Here is an 18,147-nt window from a genome sequence, read left to right as displayed (position 1 = left end):
TTAAAAGGAGAAAAAGTACAGAGAATGAGAAAGCTTATTTGGCCTAAAAGTTAATGATGGGCTCTGCATGATTTGGATCAACAAAAGTAAAGGTTTATGGAGAGATGAGCCCATTTACAGTTTAGTGTCACTATCATTCTAAAGTAGCATTATTGTAACAGTATTTGTTATTTCATTAGCCAAGACCCACTTCTGTCTGTCTAGCAAGTATTAGTCTGGAGCAAGCCACAGCTAGAACAGTAGCAATGTGTGTAGAGCAAAGCGATTTATTTTCAGTTAAATATGTTCCAGGGAAACAGTTTAGTTTGGAAGATGGGTTATATTACCAAAAAAAAAACAAAAACCAAAAACCAAAAAAAAAAAACACCTCTAAGGATTATGTGGAGTCCATCTCAGGGGATTACAGGAATGTTTCATCCTCTCAAGTCTCCAGAAAAAAAAGTCACTAACTGCAAGTGCATGAGGAGTCTCGTTTATCACCAAGTTTGATTACAGGAGCAAGCAAATGAAGACTGAAATCCTTAGTCCAGTTTTCTCCCTTACATAACTTTTTGTTCACAAGTCTTATCTTTGACTATGTTGCATTCAGCAGAGGAGCTGAAACATGGTGTCAAGCTACTAACTTCTCTTGGCTTTCAGCATGCTACACAACAGCCCCTGTGGGCTGGCCTCAGCTTCAAGCCAATGGCTGAGCATTTACAGGTCCTGGTATTTCAGCATGTCATGCACCATCACAAAGCTGTTTAATTATAGGGCTGCAGCTGGGATCCTTGTCATACAGCGTACGCGACTCGTCACACCAAGCACTGGTATTCTGATACTAATGGAGAAGTACACAAATAGTGCTCACCATGGGAGTATCCACAATAGTAGATAGCAAAAGCCAGCCTTCTGCACTGCGTGCTGCACTAAGGACAACAGGGGAACCTTTCTGGCCTTAAATGCCAACACGTCTTCCTGCTCAGTTGGAAGGAAGTATTTACGCAGCAAACACTTTGCTCAGGTAAGGCTTCTGCATCTACCTTAGTAAAGAGGTGTGGGTTTGTGTTTTTTTTTTTTTTTTTAAACCTCCCCAAATAATTTGTTTCTATTAGTTCAGTGGGTAGCTTGAAGAACCAAGGGAGGAATCAAGTCTTTTTGATTTAATTTTATTATACCTAATCCTATCTCCAAAACTCCTTTGTGCCTGAAGTCACTATTTTTTTCTGGGTAAAATACTGAAGTCTTATCACAGGTGAAGCCAACTCCTGAGGAGAGGGTAAAGGCTGGTTTGTAACTAAGTTATGCCTAATTCAAAATTACTACAAAAACCTTCTTAGTCACAAGCTTCGAGGCAGACACCAGTCCGTAACCAATCCAGTTCACAAACACCTTTGACTTCAGGGGAATCAAAGTAATGCGAGGAAGGAATTTGGACCGATGAGTTTATAAAACTATTCTTTTACACAGTTGACTCCAGAAGCTTCACCAGTTGGTATGGGGACAGTGTGATGTAAAACCTGATGATCCCATCCAACTGTAGTGAGCAAGGCATTATCTGAAGGAGACCACGATAAGCCTTTTACAAAGTCTCGATGAGAACGGTTTCTGAACCTGGAAAACACGAACACTCTATTAGCCATAAAGCACTGTCACTAAGAATTTATGGGCTTGTGCACTTCCTAACTGCTAGTTTGTTAGGATGATGCTCCCCAGTTTAAGGACTCTTTTCATCTTCCCTTCAGCATATAAACAATTAATTTAATGAGAAATCAGCATGACAAACAACCACGGTGAATACGCCCCTTTGGGTACTTACACCTCTGAAAGGTCTGAGTCCAGAACAGCTACTGAACAATCTTCACTAATTGAAGCCAGTAAGGGTGAACTAGAGGATAGAGATGAGACACAGTCAGAACAATCAAATACAAGAAAGCTGTAAGGAAAGATGTGTGAGAAGTACGTGTCTTAGCAAGCTAGACCCAGGTAAACTGAATTAACAGACACCAAATCTTATGAATTTTTTTTGTCGGGTTGTCAGTACACTATGCAACAACGTGCTATTAGCGTCAGCAAGCAAGCAAGCTCCTCAAGGTGAGGTGAGTGGAGTAAGAAAAATCCCTACGGTGAATTGGCCAATTCCAAATGCTACAAAAACGTACGTTCACACATCTCCAAAACCAGACGTTATTCAGCTTACTCTGTTCTTTACTACTAATCATCCTCTGTAAAATGACCAAATCTAATACTTCCCTATGTTTTACTCTAAAAAACAATATGGCTTTCAAGGGTATGTAGTCACACGCGCTACACCGGTATCTCAGCCCGTACCTATGTGTAGAAAATGCAAACCCCGTGATACGTCGGGCATGCACAGTGGAGCTGAGGGCAGAATCAGGATTCTTTGTGTCTACTAGTGCAACTGTTCCATTTTCATCACCTTTAAAAGAGAAAGGGAGAATGAGGTTATTAGCAAAGCTGTCCTGAAAAGGCAGACCTTGATTTGTCTGGTGAAAGCTAAAGATCACTTCTTACCCAAAGCAAAGATGTCGCTTTTCTGTGGATGCCACAGGACTGAGGTAGGGAGGTAATTACAGGCACTGCAAACTGTAAGTTAAGGAGGGTAAGTGTAAAGAGAGCAGTCAGTACAAAGACATTCCTACCCTATCCCAGTTAGGGCTGCTACTGCACTAAGAATTATTTAGAAGCTGACTTTACTCCTGTGATAGTGTTAGATATCCTTAAGGCTTACTAGGCTTCTGTGACCCAAGTAGTCAGGTCACTAGATTGAAGTTAGGCGGAGAACTTAGGCATAAAATAATTTATTTCTTCACAAAAAAAAAAAAAAAAAAACAAACAAAACCCAACAAACACACACAAGCAGTGACTGCATTCAGAAACATACCAATTCGAGTAGCTGGTTTGGGGCATCTGGTGTCCCAGAGTAACGTTCTGCCATCCTATAAATTCAAAGCAAATAAGGTTTTTACAATGGTTTTGCAGCAGGGGGTGGGCATAAAGCCAGATTCATTGCAGTACTGCTACTGACCCACACCCAAACCCACACTGTCTCTTCCCACATTTAAAACGATGCTGACATTAACATCAAGTTAGCTCCTTCAATCATCCCCAGGACAGAGCTAGGAACGCCCACATTTTAATACAAACCTGTACAGATCCGCTCAGTGCAACCACTGGAACATTTAAACAACACACGGAAATAGCTTAGAACACAACAGGTGGTTTTTCAATAAGCGCATTTGACTGCAAATAATTTAAAGTTAAATCTCATTTTTATCAGGTAGATTCATGCAGAGTTAGCTTTACCTCAGCACAGGACAGGAACACAGTGTCCTTACCAGGACAGGAAGCCACACATGTCACTGCATCGGAGTGAGCTACCAAAAGCACAGAAGGATAAAGAGCCTCAAAGACTGTACCCAGACTTTCCACATATTCCCAGCGCCCCATCACAGAACACAGACAAGGGAACGAGGCTCTCTGAAGGCACAGTGGTGTAATGGTTTATGCCCAGATCCAGGATAACTTCTAGTCAGTGATATCCTGAGTTACTGAGCATCCCAAGTTACTCCCTAGCAAACCGATGAGCTGCCAAACCCAACCACAGCCACCGCAGTTCCATCCCTGTGACAGGAACGAGCTTGAAGCCTCTCCAGTCAAGAGGCCAGTTACAAAGGGTTTGGGGAAGGAGGCCAAATGGACAAAACACAGCATCCACTGGCACCGGAGATCACAGTATGACACCTCCAGAGATCTGTATTCTCTGGCGAGCTGGAGTTCAAAACAACACGGCTTTAATCACGTGAGCAGGTGCAAGAAGAAGATTTCAGTATAGAAGAGAGATTCTAGAACACACTTGGAGATGCAGACAAACGAGTCTCACAGCACAGCTTTGGCAGGGAGAAAAGAACAAGAGAAGGAAATGTGCCTGTGCTGGGAACTCCACAGCCTGCTTCACCCGAGGTGGCGGCACCAAGCGTGGCTTGGCCCCGGGGACGGGACCACGAGGAGCCGGCACTCACCTCTGTAGGAGTGCAGCACCGCCTGCTGCGGGAGGTCCCAGACTTTCACACTGCGGACGAGAGCAGCGGTCAGAGCCCGGCACCGCCGCCCGCTGAGGGGCAGGGAGGGGGCTGCGGGGGGCACTCACCAGAAATCCTGCCCGCCGCTGACCGCCTGGGTGCTGCCGGCGAGCACGGCCACCGTCGTCACCATGTCGTCGTGCTCGTACTTGCAGAACTTGTTGACGATCAGGGTCTCGTTCTCGTCCAGCTCCCACAGCTCCACGGCGCCTGGGGGGCACAGGGGGGGCACAGAGGGGTACAGGGGGGGTACAGGGGGGGCACAGGGGCAGCCCCCACCTCACCGGGGGGCCACCGGCGGGGTAAAGGGGAGGAAAAGGGGGGACGCCCCCAGGGTCTTACCGGAGTCGGAGGCCACCAGGATGCCCCTGTCGGCCACCCAGCGCAGGTCGGCGACCCCCGCCTCAGTCTGGACGCCGGCGGTGCAGAAACCCTCGCTGGGGGCCCGCCGGGGGTCGGCGAACACCCAGATGGAGCCGGCCCAGCAGCGGCCGCTCAGCCCCGAGGCTCCCAGCAGCAGGGCTCCGTCTGCGGGAGAAGCGGCTTCAGCACCCCCCGCTCCTATTCCCGATCCCATTCCCGGTCCCGATCCCATTCCCGGTGCCCCCCCCCACCCCCCCGCCGCCCACCTGCCCGGTAGTGCGCGCCGTCCAGGTGCCGCTCCATGCAGGCGGGCGCGTTGGGCGGGATGTTCCACTCGGGGCCGGCCGCCTCCTGCTGCTCCTCATGGTGCTGCTCCCCCTGCTGCTGCTGCTGCTCCCCGCCCGCGGGGGGCTCCGGGGGCGGCCCGTGCCCGGCCGGGCCCCGCTCCGGCCCCGGCCCCGGCTCCGCCATGGCCCCGCCGCCCCCACGTGTTCCCGCGCCCCGCGCGCGCGCCGCCGCCGCCGCCGCTTCCTCTCGCGAGAGGAACCCGCCTCGGTATCGCGAGAGCTCCGCGCCGCCATCTTGGGGGCTGAGGCGGCCGCCGGTCACCGGGACGCAGCGGTCGTCGGCCCGGCGCCATGTTGTCCCGCCTCGTCCTCAGCGCCGGTGAGTGAGGGGTAACGGGGGGTAACAGAGGGATAAAGTGGGTCCAGGGGGTGAGCTGGGTGCTGACGAGCGCTCTCCTTTCTCCCCCTGCAGCCCCAGCCCTGCTGAGGAGCCTGCGGCCCGCCGCCTCCGTGGGGTGAGTACCGGGGGCTGGGGGCGGCCCAGCACGGGGCTGGGGTCTGGGGTCGCCGCCTGGGTTGAGGCAGCGCAGCGCGGTTCTGCCCCTGTGTCTGTAAGCAAGGCCGCAAGGGTAGGGAAGGGCAAAGGCCGCGAGGAGCCGCAGGGGGTTGTCTCGATCCTGAGACCCTTCCCCAAAGCAAACGTAGCTCGGTTGTGTCTGGCTTTGTAACTGGAAATGTGTTTCGCGGTGGTTTTTGTAAAGTAAGAAGCTTAACAGGAGCTGTTGTTATTTATAGCGTGCTGCATGTTGTGAGGCCGATTCATACCAGTCAGCAGCGTTCGGCTCCGGTGCCTCCTTTGCCTGAGAAGGGAGGAGAAGTACGGCATGGCTTGATCCCTGAGGAGTTCTTCCAGTTCCTTTATCCTAAAACAGGAGTCACAGGTTAATACATGCATGTGTGTCTTATCAGTGTGCATTTGGTTATGCTTGTTTAGTTGTGTCCACAGCTGTGGCTGGTAAAAAGGTAAGATACCAAGGTGAACACGGGATTTTCATTGGTGAATATCCTGGATGTGTTCACAGCACGGTGTTTTACCTTGGGAGGAGAGGAAGAATTTTTGTGTTCTGTTAAATATTGATTCTGCAAAGTCAATTCCTTAAAGGGCTCGGAATCTTTGAGTTTTGTTCTTCAGACATGAGATGGGAGTTATAATAACCTGAAAGCCTGTGTGGTAGTTCTCAGACTAAAGTGCCTTAGAAGAGCCCGGTCAGCTCAACGGCCTGCACCAGACACTTTTGTGTATGTAGAAAAGGATTGAGCCAGCACAGCGCTTCTTGACTTTAAACTTCAGCACCTGCGCTCTAAACAAGTGCTAAAATTATGTCATGAGCATGATCTTGCAAAAAGATTGAATGATGGCCAGCCCTCAAAGCCAGTAAACATAGATGTTTTTGAATGAGCAGAAGCTGCAGGTCCTGTAGAAGGTGCGACTTGCTTTGCGCTTGTGGCGAGCACCTTCCTGCAACCTCCCTCTTGGTGGTGTTGGGTTTCTGTGGGAATGCTGTGTGTGGTTCTGGGTGCCACAATGTCAGAAAAACATAAAGCTATTAGAGAGCATCCAAAGGAGACCAAGTGAAAAGTCAGGAAGTGTTTGGACAGCTTTCTGTCAGACATGGTCTGATATTTAGGTGGTCCTGTGCAGAGCCACGAGGTAGAACTGATGATCCTTGTGGGTCCCTTCCAGCTTGGGATATTCTATGATTATGTGTTTCTGCTCTTGGTCATGGTACAAGAGAACATTTCCTGATCTTAAACTATTTACATTTTATGTGTTTGACTTCAGTAAGCCACTTTATATTTTGTTCAAATAATGCTGCTTTATTTTTTCTTTAGGGCCTTACATGTTGGGAACTGGACTCCTGCTTTACTTTCTCTCTAAGGAAATCTATGTAGTTAACCATGAGACAGTTGCAGCTGCCTGCATATTGTCGGTCATCATTTACGGCATTAAAAAATATGGGGCTGATGTAGCAGCTTTTGCTGACAAACTTAATGAGGTAAAAAAAAAAAAAGTCATAATCCAACTTTGCAGTATCTAAAAACTTCTAATTAACCAGCTTAAATATGTCCTGGCTGTAATAAAATCTGAGCCCAGTATCTTCATATGTTTAAGGTATGTTTTAGATCTTCTGTCTGTGTTGTTACATGGGCCTTCCAAAAAAAGAGAAAGCATACCACCTTATTCAAGAACAAATATTTAATGTAATTATTTTTTTAAGTATGGTTAATTGTGAACACTAATTCTTCTGTATTGCCATCCTTTAATCTCAAACTTGACACAGCTCATCCTGATGCAGACATTTCCCAATTTATAATGCAAAAGATCAGAAGATAGTTGCAAATCACTTGATTCTTTGCATCTTATTTTTATTCTGAAGCATATTTTTTTGTTTCTTCTTCCAGGAGAAAATTGCTAAAGTTACAGATATTAAAAATAATTCAATTAAAGATCTTGAGGCTGCCATTGAGCAGGAGAAAAAGGAGCAGTGGAGAGCTGAAGGCCGCAGTTACCTCTTCGATGCCAAGCGGGTATGCAGTTTCAGCTCTACTGTTCACTTTTAACTGCTGCCTCCATGACAAAATCCAGGTGCCTCTTGGACTGCTAACAAGTAACAATAAGTCACTTCCAAGCTCTGTGTTGCAGACAGGGGCAGTTCCACCACCTGATCTGATGGCTTTGTGAAACTGTGCTCTGCTGTTCTGTATTTTTGCCGAGTGTAAATCCACTGATTTCGTCTTCTGTGCCTAGAATAACATTGCGATGCTGCTGGAAGCCAATTACAGAGAGAGATTATTAACGGTGTACAATGAAGTAAAGAAAAGGCTGGACTATCAAGTGGCCATGCAGAATCTAAAGCATCAAAAAGAACAAGATCACATGATTCAGTGGGTGGAGAAGAACGTTGTTCAGAGCATCACACCTCAACAGGTACTTTTTTTTGTTGGTTTTTCGTCTGTTTTATGTTCTAGACTATAAACATAGGTGCTGTACAGTGCTTCTGTCTTTAGTCAGAAAATGCTAGATCATCTCTGGGTGACTTCCAAGCATGGCTGCAGTGCATTCCTACTGTTGTCTAAAAGCCAACAAGCCCAGACATCAGATAAAAGATGCTCACGTTGCTGGTGAATTGAGCTAGACATTTGTGGTATTTGTTCTTGCACCATAGAGCTCAGCTTGTGATAAAACGTAGCGAACAGGTCAGGGAATTTACTTCTAAAATTCTCCGTGTAAGACCATGGAAGCTTAAGATCTACAGATGGACTCTGGATGTCCTTTCTTCTAAGGAATGAACCTGCTAACAACAAATCATTCATTTAGTTCTGCTTGTAGGTGCTCATCATTACTGGAATCTGAATGTGCTTTCATGAGCTGTAGCAATATCCCTTTTTAATCTGAAACTCATTTTGTGTGTCTAAAGAGAAAATCTAAAATGCATTAGAATACCTCTTTTGCTTGTTTAATTGTCCTTCAAAAAGTCGTTCTCCTGAAAGCTTTTTTCTTTTCTTTTTGCAGCAGAAGGAGAGTATTGCAAAGTGCATTTCGGACCTGAAAGCGTTATCAAAGAGTGCACAGGTGGCAGTGTAACCCTGTAGCAGCTGATTGCACTGACATGTCTTCTGACTTTTTGTTGGAAACTCTGTGATTCTAAAATGTCATTAAAACAAACCCACAAAAAACTTTCCTGTCTTTGACTGCCAGTAGTAACGGTGATTTCCTTTTTGTCTTTGTAGTAGCTTGATCAGTAATGTAAACAAACCACTGAAATGAGATTGTAGTGGCGGGTTACTTTCGACCACAATTTGTGCAGCTCCGCATGGTTCCTGTATGGTTCTCTATGGTCCTGATGGAGACGCAGAATTTGGCTGCTGTGGTGCTAATACACTCATCAGTTTTTGGTTTCGAATCATCCATGATAATGCCCTACAGTTATTTTCCATAACTGTTAACGAGTTTTAAAATCAAAATGGTTGTTAGTGCTCCCATTCACCTCGTCTGAACTGTCCAAGGCTTGGAGATGGGTGGAATTCATGTTTTCTTTTTGTAAACAAACCACAAAACATGTAACAAGGCATTAAGTAATGACACAAGTACCTTCCTGTTCTGTGGAAAAGAGGATGTGGCTGGCAGGAAGCGTATCAGAAGCTACTCTAAAACTTAGCTCCCATTCCATTAGCCAGTATAAAGATTAAAACAGTGAATGGATAAGTTTTCTCTAGAAGATTTTATCCTGAAATTTCATAGGAAAAAAAGTTGTTCTCTTTATTATGTATAACAAGGAAAATACTTTGGTTATTATAATAATATATAGTGTAAGATTTTAATTTTCCAGGAAAGTTTTTTTTGCCCAGGGGTGGTGGTGTATGTCTAATCTGTGTCTCAGCAGAGCACGTACCTATGTATAATCTCATCCTTTCTACATTGGAAAGTGATTTATGCAGAAATAAACTTAAGTAAACAGACTAGAATGTGCTGATGCACCTTTTTTAATATAGATTGTTACTACAGTAAGGAAATGTTTTAAGTGGGGTTAATAAAATACCAGAACTTTCTTCAGTTTTTCCCTTTCAATACAACACATCAGCAAAAAACAAACAAACAAACTGACATGATATTATTTAGAGGTAGCGTACTCCTAAAGGCAAAAGCAAGCTAATTTAAGCTAAAGGTGATTTTTTCTTCAGTTCAACACTTCTTGAAAATAAAAGGTGTCTTTCATATTGTTTCCTGCTTGGGAAAAAAAAAAAAAAGTGAAGTTGCTCAACTTCCTCACTGGTGCAACCGTAAATTTGAATGACACTCAAGTTTTTGCTAGTTTGGCATAGATTCTTTTCACGAAGCAAGTACTTTGGTGCAAATGGTGCTAAAGCTTCGGGATCTTTAAGGCGTGAGGTAAGGTGAAGCTGTATCACTTGCCGTCAATGTTTCTATTGCTGCTAGCACAATGCGCTTTTAGACTTGGTACAGGATACGTGGAGGTTTTACTTACGGAATGTGGGCATACGGTGGGTGTGTAATAGAAAAAGGTGACAGCAACAGAGAACGGGGTTTGCTTTCATGTTGCCAGCAATACATGGATGTTATTCGCAACGTGCAGTTTGCAAGCCTCGCGATGAGAAATAGGGCAAGACTTTCCTAGTAGAGACTGCTATTTCCGTCTTTTAGCTTGCAGCCCCCAAATTTTAGAAGAATATTTTAATTATTATTTTATTGAAAAAATCTTGAGAAAAGAAAAACTTAAAGGGATATTTTATCAATTTTATCTGATTGTGGAAATTTTCATGGAGTTCACTGCGTTCTAGCTGCTGCAAAAATAATACTGTGGGAGCTTTTTTAGTTTAACATGAAATACACCCCCAGCCTTTTTAGAGAAGACGGCTCGTTCATCAAAGTGTAGTGAGCAAGTGTGAACTCCTGCATTGGAAGACGTTGGGAAGTAGGATTCGTGCCGAGTAATCTCCAGGTTGTTTGCTTGGCTTTGTGCCACTTTGTGCAAGATGCCTGAAACACTGATAAAGACTATTAATAAAGTCTGTGCAATAGATGAGGATGTCAGGTTTGTTTTGTGTGTGTGTGTGCATATGTATAAACAAAGTTTTTTCTCTCTCTTTAGCTTCTCTTGCTGTTCGTTAGTGTTTGGAGAGAATGGGAGGAGGTTATTCCTCAAAAGTAAAACCAGGTATTTTCTTTATTAAAGGAGTTTTCTTAGATCCAGCATTCTGGACTAAATTGACGTTTTATTGACTTGGAAATGGCTGTTGTGTGGACAGCCTTGCAGATGCATGCATTTGGGAAAGAACTGCATTACTCCCAAAGGCTGCCATGGAACAGTAATAATGTGAATAGTTTTTTTCTACATAGTATTTTCAATTTCGGCCCTCTGATAAGTAAATATTATACTTAGAATATTTATTTGCATTATCTGTCAGTAATTCCTGAGTAGGCACACTCTTCTACGTTGTACTTGTTGCTTGTAATTGTACAGGAAATATTAACACATTTTTAAAACTTTTTTTTCGTACACAGTTCCAGTTACACCAGCACCCATTTCCACTACTGTCACTGTACATACCACTGTATATACCTCCACTGCTGCCTTACAAGATTCAGAAGGCAAATCCTTCATTGATAAGTAAATGCTTCACTTTTATTTCCTGACTTTAAGCTCCAAGTTCCCTGAAACTGCAAACCTCTGCTGCAAGGGGGGAGCTGGATGTAATGCAATTTATGTCTCAGGGTCTTACAAGTTTGCTTAGAATTTTTCTAGTCTGGGCTCTAGATATTTAACTCATAGTGGTACTTACCGCAGATACGCACCTTTTAATCTCATGGGACTTGGCATAAATGAGATATAAGCTTTGTAGAATTTGAGAATGATTCTTTAACACTTCCTTAAAAACTGGTGATTCTGACACTGTTTTCTGTGCATCGGCAGCCGCGACATACTCTTCTTAGCCTTAGCCTTTGTCTCTGGGATCCTGTCAACTGTTACAGTTTTCGCAGTCATCTACCTCCTGATGAAAAGTAAGTGACACCGTAGAGGAAACGACAGCATCCTGATGATTCAGCCCTGGCAGCAGGGAAGTGGTTAATGTGTCGTGCTCTACATCTGAATATGGGTGGTGCTAGGTTTCCATGCTCTTCAGGCTGCTTCTTCAAGCAGGAGAGCTTTAAAGCAACTTCTGTATCAGCGTCCCTTTAGAAACAGGTTTGGATTGTGTCCCCTTGTATAGTTCATTCAAGTTTTGATGAACCACTGCTCCTGGCAGTAACTGTTAATCATCCCAAGAGCTCTTTCCACAGAAAATTTAACCTGAGCACAGACAAGGGCTGTGAGGAAGGAACTGTGGAGCTAACGGACAGGGCATCACAGGTGATTCCTCTTTCTGTGCTGAAAATGACAACCAGAGAAACCTCAGTGCCCCTGCACCAGAAGAGGAAGAGAGAAATGAACTGTCCTGCACCCAGGACAGACTAATTCACTGGGTGCTGATTGTTCCTCAGTCCTGTAATTAAAACATCCTAAGTTCTGAGAAAGAGCAGGGATTCTGTTGTTTTGCCTTTAAAACGATGATTGTCACAGGGAGCGTGGACTAAGAATTTGCTATCTTTTAAATAAGTAACTAGAGAAAGGTGTTGAGAATAAGTCACCCTTCTGATCACCCAGCTGATCCCAATCCACAGCATTCCTTCTTCCCCTCCCCTCCCTTCCCCACCTTACCAGCCACATTTGAGCTGCGCACCCTGGGGTCACTCTGATGCCTGGCTCATGCGCCTCGTGCTGCTCTCTCCAAGCACAGGACAGGCAGCAGAGACTTTTATTCTCCTTTCCAGAGCGTAAGAGATCCCAAGAAAATTTACAAGAGCAAGTTCCCTCCCAGGTACCACGCGAGGAATCTGCTAAAAACGTCCAGGTAAAGGTCAAAACTATTATTCCTATTATTTTATGCAGACTTTAAGTTCCTGATAGAGTTGTAAATGCTAATTTTGGGAGAGAGAAGAGGTTTGCTCTTGCAGACTCAAGTATTAGAGGACTAAGACTAAGGAAAAGGGATTCATCCTGTGCATTGGAGGCTGTTTGTAGTAGTTCTGGGAGCCACTTAGGTGCCTAGGCAGGAGGAGGAAAGCTAACCCTTCTCTGTCATGCACTCCACATGTATTCCAGGGACTCAAGTTCAACCAAAGTACTAATTAGGGAGCTCAGGAGAAAATCTTCTTAAGGGGCAAGCATTTCTGCAGTTCTCCTTCGTGATGTCAATTCTCTGGAAGCCCCAAACGCTGAGACCCAAGCCAGGATCCCGAGCTGGGCTCACCACCCTGATCCAGCACCACATTTGGTGGCTTTCCCACAAGCAGGGGCAGGCTGTGACCGACCACGGACCATAGCATTGAGGACAAATTAAAAAAAAAAAAAAAATCTGTGCTGAAATGTAACACTTGCACTTTCTCCAATATTTGTAAATTTTTTCACGTCCCCAGGATGAGGTTTCCTACGCCACTGTGGTCATCCAGCCCAGGCCGAAAGTGAGGCCTGTGTGATGATGAAATTTCTGGTGGAACGAAGACCTCTGCGCTTCCTGCACATCAAACGCTGCCACCAGCATTGCATCAAGGCCTGTAGAGCTCTACGCAATGACAACACTGACATCTGTAACGTCTGCTGATTTTATGGCTGTGAGGGGAAAATAACGTCTCCTGTTCCTGCCTCCTTGCCAACGGCTGTAGACAGATTGCTTTTTGCACTGAGCTTCCTCACCTGTAGACATCTCAGTGGCTCCTCGTAGAGTTGTAAAGTTTCTAAAGTTTCTGTAGGGTTGTAAAGAAACTTGTGAAGTTTCCGTGTGTTTTGGCTGCTGCTTTGAATGGCCGAAGAGAACTAAAAAATGGGAATGTTTCTCTGCATCCGTTCACGTCTGAGCCCTTATTTCTTTGCTCAGTCACTGACCAGAGCATTTTTCTTGCCTTTTGCACTGCCAGCTGCTCTGATTAGCTAATAACCGGACTAAGGAGTGATAACACAAATGCCCGCTTCCCCCTTGGTTCACTTCTGACATGCGGGGAGCGGGTCCCCGGGCTCGGGCAGGCTCCGTGCGGCGGGGCCGTGCCGCTGGGGGGCAGCAGGAGCCCGAGCTCGGGGCTCCCCGACCTGCAGGGATTTTATTTTTTTTTTTGTTTGCTCCCCCCTCTGCCAGCTGGGATCCCCCGGGGATGCTCGCCTGCCTTCCTCCCGTGGGCTTCCCCCGCTCCCAGCCCTCTGGGCTTTCTCCTTCTCCGTCTGCGGTGCCTGGGATGTTCCCTGGTTTTGCATTTTTTAAGAAATGCGGGAGCAAAGTTGGCCTTTGCACTATTCGTAGCTTTCTGCTGCTTGTTTGGGGCCTCTCTTTCTGCTGAAAGCAATCGGTTCCATCTACCGATAAAGAGAGATTATGTAGCAAAATTCTGATGTACTCATGTACTTCCTTCACTGGCTTGTTTATTAATAGAGTGAAACTGTGTAACAGGGCAGTTCTGGTCTGTGACAAGGATTACATCAGATATAAACCGAGATGTCTGATCTTAGCTAGAGGAACAGACACCAACGTTTTTCCTTTCAGCTTACTGAACCAAGTAACACAGAATGGTGCATTGCTTTTTTATTATTATTTTTTTTAAGACCACTTTTAGTATTTAAAGATAGATAAAAAAAAAAAAAATAGCCTTGTCTCCAAAGATCTATTTTCAGCCTGACCCATGTTCCCTAAAAGCAGGCTGTGCAAACTATGGTGTAATATTTACTGCAATTTCTGAGCTGTCCCAGGGAGGACTCGTACCAAAGCAGTGCAGGGATTTCGTGCAGGCTTTTTTTTAGGTTGTCAGGGAGAAGAGCAGGTTGAGTTCACATTAAATCCATATAATATTTATTGTCCTTCATGAAAATGTGGCACAGTGACAGCAGCACAAGTTGACCAGATTTGAATTTATTGTCTAGTTGTACAGAAGACAAAGGAGGTAAGAGTCGTCAGTGACAACATGCCTGCATTGCGAGCTGCTGTGTTACCAACAACAAAAAACATTTATCCTATTTTCAGTAGACCCAGCCAACCCTTGCAGGAGAAAAAAAATGGACAAAATTTGTCTGAAGTCTCTTCTGTATTTTGAAATTATACAATAAATACGTATATAGACATATTTACATACACCTTCGGATTCAGTTCAGAGTAAATCTTCAGATCTGTAACAGGCTGCAAAAAGAAACTGTTCAGAGCAACTGGTTTGCAAAGGAGATTTGCAACAAACTGCATTTATGTCAGGTGTTAAGAAAACAGTTTCTGGTGGGTAGGGAGAACAGATCATGGGAATATGCTGTGCAGGAAAATCGCCAAAATGGATGCTTTTCAGTAACAAATTAAGAAAATGCAGACTTGATGGTATAGGAATAGTTGATTCTATCCTTGGTAAGGGAGCTGGGGGAGGAGGGAATAACCTAAAGATATCATTAGTTTATTTATTTAATTTTTTTGTCAGTTACCTCCTCTTGGCATGCTCCCCTATCCACAGCACATCCCATCTCTCAATAGCTCTTGCACCAGCTCCTGCCTGGTGCCCCATGTCTGAGGTCCATTTTTCAGGCTTCTGGGATGAGCACTATCTTGATTTCCAAATAATGAAAGACTCCCACGACAGGATCTTCCCCAAAGAAGAATCACCGAAGGCAGTTCAGCTTCTGTCCTTTCAGCTGAGACGGTCAGCAGTGGGACCCACAGTGAGGATGGTTTCGTGATGCAGTTTTTCATCCACAGGTGGAGGTGTTGCACAAGGTGCTATAGCCTTATTGAACACATGCTGCTGGAACAAAACGTCGGGGGCAAGTGTGGTTGTGTGCAAGTAAAGGGCCTGTAACTGGACAAAAAGATTTAAAACTAGAAATTAACAAGAATTGTGTTTACCAGCTGGCCATAAATTTGACCTAGGGAACTAGGAGGAAAAAATCTGCCTTGTTAACAGTGCTTTGGGTCGATGGTCTGCCAAATAATGCTCAAGCCAATAAGTAAAAACTAGAAGGTGCTCTTAAATGAAGATTCTTGTCTGGAAGGTCTGGGCTTGGTGTACAGCTACAGTCAAGCAGAATTTGCTGGGGTATAATAATGCAGAAGATTGTGGATGATCCTTTTAGGCTTAATGTCAAATGTACATCAGATAGAGTAGAAGGGGTTTGCCCTTATCATAAAACAGTTTGTGTAAGACTGTAGGTAAAATTCCCATGGGTTTTTTAAAGCATTTTATCAATGGTCCGGTATACACTGATGAGCCAACATTCATTCTATATTTATGACTATTGAGGTGTTTGTTCTGTAAGGACTGGGTCTGGTGTTGTTGGGCTTTTTTTGCATAGGATATAGGTCCTTAAAATTAAAAGGTAAGTGGTTTTGAACTTTTTTATCCTGCAAGCGTAGACAATGGGGTTCATGGCAGAATTGGCATGGGACAGCAAGATTCCCAGGTAAATCCAGTGCTTGGGGATATTACATTCAGGGTAAAAATAGAAGATGCAGTTTATAATGCACAGAGGCAACCAGGATACTGCAAACAGGAAGAGAACAAGTGCTAGAGATTTGGCTGTCTTGAACTCCTGTCCATAAAATGTTCCTGCCCCTCTCACGTTGCTTACACCTTGGCTTAGCTTCATCCTGATGATGTAAAAGATTTCAACATACAGACCACACATGATGGTCAGAGGGACAAGGGTCCATGTCACAAACCCAAAATATACCATGTAATCCATCCTCATCACAGAGACAAATTCGCATGTTTGAGAGTCAGCGTTCCTTTCTTTTTGCCTGTTCCATCCAAACATGGGGATTAATCCTGCCAGCAGGGAGAGAGACCAGCACAAACCCAGTGCCCACCAAATTCTTCTTTCTGTAGTGATTATTTTATATCTGTTGAGGAAGAAAACCCAGCTCATGTTAAACAGAAGTGCTTAAAATAGTTAAGGATGGTTTCAAGAACTCGTGTTCAAATACTACAAGTTCATTATGACAAACTGCAGTACTGAGTTCCTTTTCTTTGGAGGGAAAACCTTATCTTGAGATAAGCCTTTGCTCTTTGTTTGTAACAGTTACTTTGCAGCACTTGAACAAGATGTACTATGCTTAACTTCCCCTCTTTATAATTCTATCGGTTTTCAGGTATCTTATTTCTTGTTTCATTAAGATCTTAGGGTTCCTCTTGCCTGGTTATTTCCATACATATTTATTTATTTTATATATATATAGTATATAATATATATTTCCACTACTAGCAGTCCTGTCTTTTCTCAACTTTCTTGGATGTCTCTTAGTCTCTGTATTTGGTTTATACTATTTGTAAGACCAAACTGCTTTTTCACTCTTGTAGATCCTTTCCCCACAGAAATATGGCCTTTTTCATGCTTGAAATTATGATTTACATCTCTAGCTTACATGCTTTTTCCCTTCAAATATAGAAAGTGAAAGACTTCGTAAATCAGCCCTTCATAAGCCTTTGTTACTTCTTTTGTATATTCAGCCAACAGTACAAGAAACTCTATTTAGGAGACTATCCTCAGAAACCCAAAGAAATTTACAGTACTTTCAGCATCCTGCACAATTACAAAACACCCAAATAAGTGAACTGTTTGACCATAGACTCAGCCTGTGGCTGAATTCTGACCGGCAACAGCACCCAGCTACCCGTGTTGCATGGACCCCCTTGGGGTCTGCCTGTGCTGCATTAACTGCCGAGCGGGGGTCCTGCCTCAGGCGGGTAGGGACAGCTGCTTTCTCTATCCACAAGCACGCATCTACAATAAAAACATGTTTGGAAAGGGGCAGGGGCTGGGTGCAGGACGGTGCAGGAGTGGGTGAGAGGAGGTGCCTGGGACAGGCAGCACTCACCTGATGGGCAGCTTCACGCGCAGGTACCTGTCGACCGCGATGGCCAGGAGGGAGAGGATGGATGCGTTAGTGAAAATCACGATCAGGCAGCACATGAACAGGCAGGAGTAGAAGTCAATGCTGACCTTCAGGCTCACCACGATGGCCAGGGGGATGACGAGGACCCCCACGGCGATATCAGCCAGCGCCAGGGAGACGATGAAGTACATGGTCGTGTTCTGAAAGGCTGAGTTCAGTTTCACCACCCAGATGACCAGGATGTTACCCAAAGCAGCGAGCAAAGCCACCAGGCACTCGGCCCCGATGTAAATGGCATCCATGCTGCTCAGCACCTGGCTGGTGTTGGTCAGCACGTCGCTGGGGTCGTTCCTGCCCTGGCTCGAGCTGCGGAGGGCGGACATGGGCACCAGCGGCCTCCCGCAGGGTCTGCCCGCGGTGCCTACCGCTCGCTTCTTCCAGTGACGTTCCGGCGGGCAAACCCCCAGAATTTCACATCCTCAGCACTTGGGCAGCAACTCAGCTCTTTCCATTCCACGGGGCTGCAGATATCTCAGCATCCAGGAAAGATTTTCCCCTTCGGACACGTCTCCTGATGTTCACAGTACCCCTTCGGCAGCCTGCTAGCTGTAAAGTACTTTGGAAAGCTACTTTGAAAAGGAAAAAAATGAAAAGTTCTCTCAAGACTGCTTACCAGCAACCTGCAAACAAATAATTGAACTGCTTCCTCTTCCTAGCCACGGGTTTAGAAGTGGGAGAGCTGTAACCAGAATTGACCGTGCAAAGCTGCCACTTATCAGCTTAGATAATCTCTCTGTAGTCACTGTAGGAAATGAGGCTGTTTGGGGGACTGTAGAAGGGCATTAAGCTAAATTCCAATAGTTACTTAATTCAGGGTATATTAGATCAGTTAAGGCCCCAAGACGGCTGAGTTCCCTTACTCAGACCTTTCCCAGTGTGACAAG

General features: G+C 45.0%; 3 protein-coding genes across 3 annotated transcripts; 1 reads left to right on the top strand and 2 right to left on the bottom strand.

The window, feature by feature from the left end:
- Positions 1-246: 246 nt before the first annotated feature.
- Positions 247-4,958, bottom strand: WDR77 (WD repeat domain 77). The gene is made up of 10 exons (XM_027444781.3): positions 4,712-4,958; positions 4,425-4,610; positions 4,151-4,292; positions 4,023-4,072; positions 3,307-3,377; positions 2,885-2,939; positions 2,515-2,586; positions 2,311-2,419; positions 1,799-1,867; positions 247-1,593 (listed from the first exon to the last, which is right to left on the bottom strand). Exons 1-10 carry the CDS (start codon positions 4,914-4,916, stop codon positions 1,434-1,436), a joined length of 1,119 nt encoding a protein of 372 aa, XP_027300582.3. The 5' UTR covers positions 4,917-4,958; the 3' UTR covers positions 247-1,433.
- Positions 4,959-4,963: 5 nt separating this feature from the next.
- Positions 4,964-9,253, top strand: ATP5PB (ATP synthase peripheral stalk-membrane subunit b). Its single transcript, XM_027444787.3, has 7 exons — positions 4,964-5,111; positions 5,205-5,247; positions 5,528-5,673; positions 6,626-6,789; positions 7,196-7,321; positions 7,542-7,721; positions 8,307-9,253. Exons 1-7 carry the CDS (start codon positions 5,084-5,086, stop codon positions 8,376-8,378), a joined length of 759 nt encoding a protein of 252 aa, XP_027300588.1. The 5' UTR covers positions 4,964-5,083; the 3' UTR covers positions 8,379-9,253.
- A 4,975-nt stretch (positions 9,254-14,228) lies between these two features.
- Positions 14,229-17,922, bottom strand: ADORA3 (adenosine A3 receptor). The gene is made up of 2 exons (XM_005013675.6): positions 17,186-17,922; positions 14,229-16,210 (listed from the first exon to the last, which is right to left on the bottom strand). The coding sequence occupies exons 1-2, from the start codon at positions 17,584-17,586 to the stop codon at positions 15,604-15,606; spliced, it is 1,008 nt and encodes a 335-aa protein (XP_005013732.2). The 5' UTR covers positions 17,587-17,922; the 3' UTR covers positions 14,229-15,603.
- Between the last annotated feature and the right edge of the window lie 225 nt (positions 17,923-18,147).

This window comes from Anas platyrhynchos, chromosome 27, assembly GCF_047663525.1.
Source record: "Anas platyrhynchos isolate ZD024472 breed Pekin duck chromosome 27, IASCAAS_PekinDuck_T2T, whole genome shotgun sequence".
NCBI classification, from domain to species: domain Eukaryota; kingdom Metazoa; phylum Chordata; class Aves; order Anseriformes; family Anatidae; genus Anas; species Anas platyrhynchos.
The sequence above is the reverse complement of the archived record's forward strand: the minus strand, read 5'-3'. Positions and strand labels throughout refer to the sequence as shown.

Excerpts from the sequence above, each read along its gene's own strand:
- ADORA3 (XM_005013675.6), bottom strand. The coding sequence starts at position 17,586 with ATGTCCGCCCTCCGCAGCTCGAGCCAGGGCAGGAACGACCCCAGCGAC. Across the intron at positions 16,211-17,185 it reads CGCGTGAAGCTGCCCATCAG|ATATAAAATAATCACTACAG; the intron begins GTGAGTGCTGCC and ends CTTCCTCAACAG.
- ATP5PB (XM_027444787.3), top strand. The coding sequence starts at position 5,084 with ATGTTGTCCCGCCTCGTCCTCAGCGCCG. Across the intron at positions 5,248-5,527 it reads CGGCCCGCCGCCTCCGTGGG|CGTGCTGCATGTTGTGAGGC; the intron begins GTGAGTACCGGG and ends TGTTATTTATAG. Across the intron at positions 6,790-7,195 it reads TTGCTGACAAACTTAATGAG|GAGAAAATTGCTAAAGTTAC; the intron begins GTAAAAAAAAAA and ends TTCTTCTTCCAG.
- WDR77 (XM_027444781.3), bottom strand. The coding sequence starts at position 4,916 with ATGGCGGAGCCGGGGCCGGGGCCGGAGCGGGGCCCGGCCGGGCACGGG. Across the intron at positions 3,378-4,022 it reads GGTGCTGCACTCCTACAGAG|CTCACTCCGATGCAGTGACA; the intron begins GTGAGTGCCGGC and ends TGCTTTTGGTAG. Across the intron at positions 2,587-2,884 it reads CAAACCAGCTACTCGAATTG|TTTGCAGTGCCTGTAATTAC; the intron begins GTATGTTTCTGA and ends CTTAACTTACAG.